This window comes from Haemaphysalis longicornis, unplaced genomic scaffold, assembly GCF_048455015.1.
Source record: "Haemaphysalis longicornis isolate Haplotype H1 unplaced genomic scaffold, Haemaphysalis longicornis Haplotype H1 scaffold_3, whole genome shotgun sequence".
Classification (NCBI taxonomy): domain Eukaryota; kingdom Metazoa; phylum Arthropoda; class Arachnida; order Ixodida; family Ixodidae; genus Haemaphysalis; species Haemaphysalis longicornis.
Genome location: NW_027526335.1, coordinates 47,279,318 through 47,289,210, shown reverse-complemented (window position 1 = coordinate 47,289,210; position 9,893 = coordinate 47,279,318). Strand labels below are relative to the sequence as shown.

At 45.0% G+C, this 9,893-nt stretch overlaps 1 protein-coding gene across 20 annotated transcripts in view; it reads right to left on the bottom strand.

The window, feature by feature from the left end:
- Nucleotides 1–3,142: 3,142 nt before the first annotated feature.
- Atp8a (ATPase phospholipid transporting 8A1) overlaps nt 3,143–9,893 on the bottom strand; it is a 126,648-nt gene continuing 119,897 nt past the window's right edge. For all 20 annotated transcript variants that reach the window (XM_077703096.1, XM_077703097.1, XM_077703101.1 and 17 more), the window contains 3 exons: nt 9,350–9,435; nt 6,839–6,882; nt 3,143–6,320 (listed from right to left, as the gene is read on the bottom strand). In XM_077703096.1, the coding sequence (XP_077559222.1) occupies nt 6,267–6,320; nt 6,839–6,882; nt 9,350–9,435 (184 nt within the window). In that variant the 3' untranslated portion in view covers nt 3,143–6,266. The remainder of the gene's footprint in view (nt 6,321–6,838; nt 6,883–9,349; nt 9,436–9,893) is intronic.

Genomic DNA, 9,893 nt, shown 5'->3' with positions numbered 1-9,893 from the left:
AATTTACAGGAGTTTTTTGCCAGAAACTGCCTGGCTGCATAGGGTTGTGTTTAGAGTCCTCCCTAGTAGAACAAGCTTCCTATAAACCGGTAATGGCTGTCGTAAAACCACAGATATTCGCAGATCCTTGTTCCAATTACATATGACGGCACCTGTACATAAAATATAATTGTACAAAACAAGATGCAACCGTAGAAGAGAAACAGGTAATGCTCCAAGTCGTGGAAAAAAACTTAGAATGAAGATATCGAAGGGCAGTAAATTCCAATCTTGGGGAACAAAACTAAATTTGAAAGAACTTGATCACACAAAAATTGGTATCAGTGAATATTCAAGACTTCTACATGTTGATGGAAGTTTTGCGCTGTCAGGTCAGGGAGGTCTATTTTTTTATTACCAGACCTACAGTATTTGTGGGAATGTACATTTTAAATCTTTGCACTGTAATGGTTGCTGTTGTGGCCGCTGGCCGTGGCTTTAGGTACAGTGGTTGCCTGCCTTTTTGCATGCTGAGCAGCATCTTGTATTCCCTGGCATCTTCCGAGCATGGGCAACCCCGTTTCACAGCTGCCGCCGAGGTAGATGTCTCAGAAGCCATCACAGTCTAGACAGCAGAAACGTGCCCAGTGGTGCAATCATTCTTACTACAGTGGTCATTGTCCTATCCTGCTGCTAAATTTTATGCTTTGTTACTGTGACTGTGACGCTTGGCAATTGCCCTTGCTAGCCCTACATATAGGGACCGGGCGGCTGGACGGGTGGCGCCACCACTCGGCGCTCCTTTTGTTGGTGGAATGAGCCGGTGCATTGGACAAGCAAGCCTCCCATTTTTTTTTTTTCCGTGTTTGCTTCGGTGCTTTGAACGTTTCGGTGGTTTAGATGCAATAATGGCTATGTAAACTTGTCGGGCGCTTAATTCTAAAGTTGGGTATGGGCTACAATAACATGAGCGCTTTTTGCAGCGATCTACAGCGAATAAAATAGCTATTATTAGTATTCATTTCTTCGTAAATGCACTAGTGGCTATGTAAACTTATTCGACGCTTCTAAGTTTTGGAATGGGCTACATTGACATGAGTGCTCTTTCCAGTGCTCTGTGCCTGGCTCTGCGCGATTTGAGTAGAAATAAAACTATTAATACTAGTATTCATTTTCACCACTTTAAATTATCTTCACTGGTTTCAATGACTACGGTTTCCACGCCAGCCTTAACGCTGGGATACCTCGATACGTGTGCTTTGAAAAGAAAGGCACTTGCGTACGAGATCGATTACCGTGTGTCTATGGAAACATCGTGGCAGTTTACACTTTCTGTAACCATGAGCTTTGTGCCTTAGGTTTTCGTGAGCGACACTGTGACAGCATGAAAGCTTGAGAGCCAAAGCAGAACTCCCACGTTTGTAGTGGTCATTTCATGAAAAGCCAAAGTTATTCAACCACCCAACAGCCCAAGCTACAAACCATCCCCCCTCCCCTTCCCATTTTACCACCTGCTTAGAATAAAGGCTGGCACCGATAGTTAAAAAATGTGGCAGTGTTAACGTCAGCCTGTGTTCTTTTAATGTGTAAGTATTCTTTACCAATTACCTAAAAAAAATCACGTACTAATGCCTTGTGAAGAAACCAAAAACGCGCGATTAGTTGCCTTCAAATATGGATGCATCAGCCTGAGCCCTCCAGCACAGACACATTTCAACACACTGGAAGCAGTTTGTATTTGGAGAGGGGTGCATGGAAGTTCAAAATTAAAGAGCCAAATCATCCAGCCCTCCGTCTAACGATTGCGATGGTTGAACGCGAAGCTTTCTTCGTGTGAAATCGAACGGGAAATGGTCAAAGTCAAAGACGCTCCGATCAAAAGACCAAACTGCGTGCGGGTCAGATTCAAAGCTCAACTAAGTTTACATCCAGAAGGCAACCAAGGAAACCCACACGAGAAAGCTTTGCGATAAACCATCGTCATCGTTAGATGGAGGAGTGCACGATTTTTCAAGCGTAGGTGGCAGTTTGTAAACCGACTGTGGCATTCATTTGTGGAACTGAGTACAGGTTTTCGGCACCCTCCTGTCTTTCGTCCTTCAGCCATGCAGGAATTGGTTTTTGAAAAACCATTAACCAACTAGCCAGCAACTGTTTCAATTCTAGTAAAGCAGTGCTTTCGCACGACAAGCAAGAACGTTCTACGATCATGCGGTATTTATTCTGTAAACGATTCCGGATGAGTGTAGTAAGTGCATTTCTGTGAAATTAAACACGTTTCTACCGTAGTTAATGAACTTATGGAAGCATCGTCCGTCAGAATTTCTGTTTTGAGGTAAATCTTAGCAGGCACCCCCCAACTTTGTCTTTCGCTTGTGCACAACGCCGTTGTCATCACCTGCCAAAGGCTAGCGCCGCAGCATTCTGATCGGCTGCACACACTGGCTTTGTAGGAACATTTAGCTGCAATATATTCCTCGATATGCCAAACTGCATGCAGGCATGAAAAAAATTGCACGAAGGAATGGACTTGCACTTCCAGATTGGCGCTTTGAGCGTCGTCTGCTATTTGTAATTACTGAGTATGGGCGTAAATAATACACATAGCATGTCTTGTAAAGGTCACTTCAACCTTCAAGATTTACCGATCTGAAAGATCGGTAAATCTTGAAGGTAGAAGCGACCTTGGCCTTGTGGCTAAACGTTCTCCCTGCTTGGTGATGCAAATACGGGTATGTACAGAGCTATAGTAACAGAGGGAGAAAAAAAAAAAGGCTGAAAGAAAGGATGGTGACGGGACACTTTGGCACTAGCGCCATTTTGTTCCTGGATAGGTAAAAGCCTGATTGAAGCCCCCACTAATGTTAAATTTTTAAGACCCATGTGAATTTTTTTACTGTATAATACTCTCTCAGCTCAATTTTATGCATTCTCTTATAAAGGTGGTTTCGTACCTTTTAGGTCGAGTTAGGGGTGGTGCGTGACACGCGAAAACATTTAACGTCCTGCAAAGCACCAGGAGTTTGGGGCATGTGCCTATCTGGGAATGGAATACCGTTCGGCATTAACATTTAATAATTTCGCATTCATGTCATTTGAAATAGTCAGCTGTCCTTGTAATTTTTCAGCTTGTTTTAGCGTACAGAGGAAATTCGACACAGGATCGCTTGAGAACAGATTTTACTGCAGTTTCACACCAATAAATACAGGCATATACATCAAGAATATTCAAGTCACTTTGGCCCATCGCTTCTCCTTCAGTGATTGCGCTCGACACTGCAGTTACTGACATTCAAGGAGGCCATGCACTTGTTCAGCAAAGCACGAGGGCACCACATGTTCAACAGCGCATGTCATCATCATGCTCTTACAGCAGACCCGAGAACCAGTCCTGATACGGTATTTGGTAGTCAACCGGCACCGCTTTGTCTGCGCAGAAAGCTCGAAACTGGTTCTGCACATGCAGGGTGGTACCGAACGTGTACCAGGTGCTCTACCGGGACTTGTTTCTCTGATCTACCAAAACTCTCAACAGACAGCAAACGTTGCGTAGTAGTGGCACCCGCAAAAGGTACCGGAAAAAGCTGCTGAGTATTCTCGTTCAATCAAAACACGTGAACAACTTGCACTTCTTAACAGTGCATGCAGTAGCTGGAAACGATGATTCGCTTGCAGTGGCGCGACTTTCGTGGCCTGCCGCAACATCAACTTGTCCAATTCACCAAGGGCCGGTCACGTGCAAGCAACAAGTCATAGTCGAAATATTCATGCACCTGCATATCGCTTTGTGTCACGCAACTCGGCGCTTCCAGTGTATTTGAAGATTAACAACACTTCAGGCAGACTGTATAGATGAAAAATTTAGCCAAACAGCTAGAAGACAGGGTCGTCATCTAGCGCCACAGGAGCCCCTGTGAGCCAGCGGGTAGTGCGTGCGAAAAGCGCGACAGCTATGGACCACAATGGCAGTGGGTTACATACATTGATTAATGTTGCTTGCCAAATAAAAGTAAGCACTTGCTGACAACTAGACCTCCTGAAAGTAACGCCGCTTGGAGGCGATGAAAGTTGCTAATATAACGTCGACCAGGTCGTGACTGGCCTTGTCACACTACGATGTCAAGGAATGCAGGTTGAAAAGTAAGACGACACTACTAGCCATGACTTCAACCTAGACGTCAGCATGTAATTATTTAGTAGTGGCACGACGTGAAAGACTTTCGGATTTCCAAAGCACTAAAAAAATTCAACCTTCTAAAGGTTTCCTTACTGATGTAACACTTTAGGCTGCAGTTAAAAGTTAGCTTGCAGGGAGGGGCAGGGCAGCCAATTATTTCTTTGCCTGTGCACCGTGCTATTAGCCCTAATAGTGAACAGTAGAATAACTGCGTTTTAGCAGATATTGCTTGCCACTTTCTGCAATGCCTGTTTCTGCAAAAGTTGTTGAATCAAGGGAGTGCGAGTGTTCAGCCATTCTGTCTTCATTTTAGCCCTAAGCATGATCTGCGGTAAAAGCTTGTTAAATTTGAACTCAAAGGGGATTATAAAATTGTTCGAATTAAGTGGAGTTCGAATTAGCCGGGGAGGGGGCTAGAATGAATGAACATTGCGCCACACTTTGCGTGGAGGGTCCAAAGAAGCCACCACTACACTCGTTATTGTGAATTATGCGCTAATACACGTTTGCGGGACGTCATTTCGTAAATAATGTTCATGGAGCTCGAACAACGAACAAGATTGATTGATCAATCAATTGTTTTTCTGTTTCGTTTTTTTTTTTTTTTTTTTTTTGCATATCTAGTAAATTTGGTTTGGTTTGGATTTGCAAAAAAGATTGTAACCACTCTGGACCGACTTCTCCAGGAAAGAGCGATGGAAACCAGGAGATCCCAGTTCGAATTAACCATTCTGGGTAATGACCCATTCGAATTAACGGGAGTTTTCTCCCATTGAAATATACAGGGCTGTGCCGGGACCAGGGCGTCAGTTCGAATTAACGAGCTTTTACTGTATTTAGTCATGATATCAGCTGACACATGCTCAGAATTGAATAGCTGTGAAGCTGCAGATGGTTTCATACGCCGTCTCAGCTAGTCTATTCAAGTGATGCAACAAAGCGCAAGGCTCTTACAGTGGGCAGCAAAGGAGAAGATGAGAGAGGGAGCCTAGTCAAAAGTTTCAAATCATAAAAGTGAAGCTCGTATTCTTGTTCAGAATAAAATAATAACACTTTTTTGTTTTTTCATATGTTAAATCCCAGAAGGATACGTTTTGCCTGAACGCACCGCACACAGACTGCCCCCCCCCCCCCCCCCCCCTCCTTTTCCATGAGAAAACGCTGTAAACGTACAGGCACGCCGACTAGTCAAAATTAGGTCCACAATCAGAGGCTAGTTTTCGTCTTAGTAGGTTAACTACTGACGGTTGTACAAATTGTTTCTCATAACACCGACACTGTAGCAAATAGCCTTTGCTCTGGATCCATCAATGTTGAAAATGACAAACCAAACAACACACTCCAAAGGAGGATTAGCGTTGTGCTGTGCGATCGTTACAAAATGTGGTCAGCCCCTCCTGAGATGTAGTTACCCTACAGTCATCCCCTCTTTTTTAGTCATCACTTTCAATTCAAGAAGTGCTGCCCAGAGCAGGTGTGTCTAATGTTTCCTACCATTTCCAAAACTCTCCACACGTATACTCAATCGCACGCATCCAGGTGAGGGAAACAATAACTTAAAGTGAACAAAACCGCACATGTAAGGTACCTACTGCACAAGGTAAGAAAATACTTCTTTACGCATTTCAATCGCAGTGTAAGCATTTGTGAAAAAGAAATCGTAACGTAATTAATCTTTTCGGATACACAGTCAGCATGTGAAGACAAAGAGAAAATGAGCAAAATTATTAAAATTTCACAAACTGAGCATTATATAACATGACTTAGAGGAGGTACGCTGCACGCTGCTTTATAAACACGTTCTTCACTTGCGCACATCCTTTTTTCGATTTGCTGCAAAAGCACTGAAACCCGGCTAAAGTTTTCCATCCTCAAATCGGCTCGGCTATCGGCCATTCTTGTGCAGCGCAGCGCGACAGCAGAGGGCACGGTCAACATAGAGACGGTCACTTGAGAGTTTACACCCAAGCACAGACACACAGAGATTCGGAAGCAGTCACACTCGCTATGTACACTCCCCGGTCAGCACTGCTACCTCGATGCCTCCCCCTGCCAGGGCGTTCTTTCCGGGGGCTGGAATGCGCACTCGTTCGAGCGGGAGCATCGGCCTTCAGACGCCTTTTGGCTTCGTCTTGGTTGAGTCGTACGCACGAATGAGGTCAGCCTGAGCGGAAAAACAGCAACCGCCGCTGCTTTAGACAATGTTTACATGCCTTCTTCCCTTAGGGGTGTGCAGCAAAAAATGCAATGTGGACAAGAACGGTATCCAGCGATAAAAATGCGAAGTAAACTGGCTAAACTGGGCATCAAATGTGTTTCAGCACAAGTGTCCAAACGCGATGTCACAGCGGTGCACTGGAACTCGTGGCCACGGTGAGTGCTGGGGGTGTAGCCAACAAAGAAGAGCAGTTGTGTGACCTTTACCAATAGTTTGCACAGGGTTATTTTAAAACATAGGCATTTCAGTTGTTTTATCGGCACCTTCCATCTTTTAAATGGCTATTGCATAAGCACCATAAGAGTATGGTGGTAACTTATGTACAGAATGCTGTACATCTATGTACAGCATTACACTTTCAGCGCACTGTTGCCTCTAGCACGTATTTCAGATTTTTGTCCAAGGTTAGCAAAGCTGGCCGTAATCGTGGCGGAATTAGGAAACGAGAAAAAGAGCTTCCTTACTTGTGGCACCACCCCATGTTCTTCCTGTGAGAAGGCGTAGCCATCTGCAAACACGATTGAAAGCACGTCAACTCAATGTTGTTCCATTGCTCATTTTTTTCTGAAGAGCACAGAATATGGGAACGCGCTGACTTAAAAGCTGTGAAAGCTTTTCTACTCATGAAACTTGCAGGCAGAGCTTCAGAAATATCGTTTAAACATTAGCACTTCGAAGATTCAGTTTAAACAACAAGAATTTTTTTTTTCCAGCTGTTGCAATGTGCATTGCATACCTGAACAACCTGAACACTAAGGTCAGAATAAACAAAGGCATTCTAACAAAAACTGGTGCTGCTCCTTTCATGACTGGCACTCACAGCCGAGATGTTGACAATTTTTTCCAGTTGTAGCCAAGGTCTTGACGAACTGTTTGATTTACAGCAAACTCTCCATTGCACTTTAACCAGAGTGAGAACTCCGTCGCAAAAGTAGACACGGAAAACACTACCCAGAAAAATGTTCCTTTTTGAAGCTATTTAGCCACAGTGGAACCCCGTTGGTACGACCCGCTTCTTACGACGGATCACCGCGGTCCCGGCAAACTCCCCATAGAAACAATGCATTAAAACCCAATGATATGACGCTCGGGTGCATACGGTCCGCTTCATACGACGGACCCTGGCGTGGACAAACCAGTGAATTTCCTATATTCTACACCGTTTCGCCGCCTCGTCCCGACCTTTATTCTAGACCTTGATAACCCGTGTGACGCTGCTTGATGTGCAAAGGTCCGCATGCAGGCGAGACCACTTGCTGAACAGACGCAAGCAAGCAGGACTGGTACTCGTGAGCGGGAGTTAACCTTCAACGGCCCCACGCGGCAGCAGTACACCAACGTGCCAACCGCAAGACGTCATAGTTCAGGGTTCAAGTGGCTGGCGGACCGTGAATTTGAAGCTCCTGTCATGCCGCCGCCGAATGCGAAAACACTATGACACGACCCCACGGCGATGACTGAACACCCGCTTTTCTCGCCCGCTCAATCCAAGTTTCTTCCTTTCACGACGCTATCTCCCCCTCTCTCTGCTCTCTGCTTATCAGTCTTTCAAAGCGGCGTTGTCACTCCGCTTCTTTCTTTGCGAGGGTGCCTACATTCACGCTCGTCCGCCGCAAGGGTGGACGCGTATACGTTGGCACCGCCATTTTGGGTCACTCACTGGCCACCGCAGCAAGTCACTGTGGCAAGGCCACGCTTTAATTTTCAATAACACTGAAAGGCGGGCTAGTTGGTGACCAGTTGTTAGTCTGCGCTGGTCTTCGTGTCTCCGTTTAGTCCTCGTTTTTTGTGTGCGCAAAAGTTACAGCTTTAATTTTCACCGAAACACGGCTAACTCGCGAAATTTGAATCATCTTATCTATTTCGCATTGCTGCGTCTTGTGGGAAACGAAAACACCTATGTGTTGAGCACTTTGGCAAAAAGCGACGGCACGGGACCGTTCAAAGTGTGTCTCCACCCTGTACGGGAATTTCGTTTTTGTTTCATCTCCGCCTTGTACTATCGTTCGTTTCACCTAGCCTTGGTACTTTCACACTTGCTTTTCCCCTCTCAATTTGCTCGACCACGTTGGCCTTATCTAGTGCACACAAGGCGCGGGGCTGGCGGGCTGGCTTGGACACCGTGTAGGTGAGGGGGGCACAACTTTTTTTGAAGTTGGAATTTCAGATAAAGGTTCGCAAATCACATGAGAACTCGCTAAATATAGTAGTTTAAATACGTTCTTAGCCCACCTGTTGCGCGAGACCGTCTACTAGGCCGGCATTTAGCCGAACCCCAGTCGTACGACACCCCGGTCATACGACGCTTTCTCGCGGTCCCTTGAGAGTCGTATTATCGGGGTTCCACTGTATTACATTGATAGCTCACCTGCTTGCCTAATTTCTAAGTCTTAGTAATTGGCCAGCGAAATAGTGCTCTGGTTTAAATTGATAAATCCTGAAGACACTCAGTACTAACCGCTCTTCTACAGAAAAAAAACAAAACCTTGATAAGTTGCATGCAAGAAATTCTCTTGCACAACATAACCCAAAAGCAAAGAAGTTATTTTTCACAACCCCGAGCACTCAAGCAGCAATTTATCAAACACATTCACAAGTTCCCACAGCTTTCTGGCGTGGGTAAAAATCCATTAGAAAATCAAGTGCAAATGGGACTTTACGTGCCAGTGCTACATTTTAATTGAAAGGTTTGTCGTAGAAGAGGGCTGCGGATGAATTTCTGGACCACCTGGTTATCTTCAACATGTGCCAAATTTTGGCACACACGCACATTTTCATTTCACATTTCTGTCGGAAAAACTGCAATGTGTCGGCAAGTCCAGTGCGAGGGAACCCCAACAGATCACACACAGTGTTAGTTGTTTACGAGGAGAGGGAGTACAAGGCCTCATTAGGAGTCTAAACGAGCGCTGTACGACAGGGATTAGACCACGCAGAGGGGCAAGCGTCAGTAGAAGCGAGGAAAGGGCACACACGTTTTAGCTCCACTTCTATGGGGACGTGTGCTGTGGTCACAGGCTTCATGAAGACATTCTTCAGTAGGCGTGCAGTCTCTGTCAACCTGGATCAACAGAGGAACTCTGTCAGACTACCGCACACGGGAGCCCCAAAGAGATAGTGGCTTTGAGGGTGTGCAGTGGAAGAATGCTTTTGCAATGCTTGTCACTCGCAAGTATTGAAGTATTTGAATAAAAATGTCTCAGCTGCTGGCGTTTGTTGCTTCAGTATGATAGTCTAACTGGTCACATAAAAAAAAAAGCAAGTTATAAAGGCATTCAAAATTACATTATACTGATAATAGATGCCACACAAATAAAGCAAATTATATATAGAATGCAAGATGTCGCAAATCTTTTTCGCTTCTGTAAGTGCTAGGGCTTCAAGAAAAAAAAAAGGACATTAGCAGCCTCACTTACCTTTTCTAAAGCGACAATGTCATTCAAGTAATTTGACCAAAACATTTTTGAGATTAGGCTCGTGTGCTACAAACCTTCGACAGAAACATGTTTTTGCTGATCG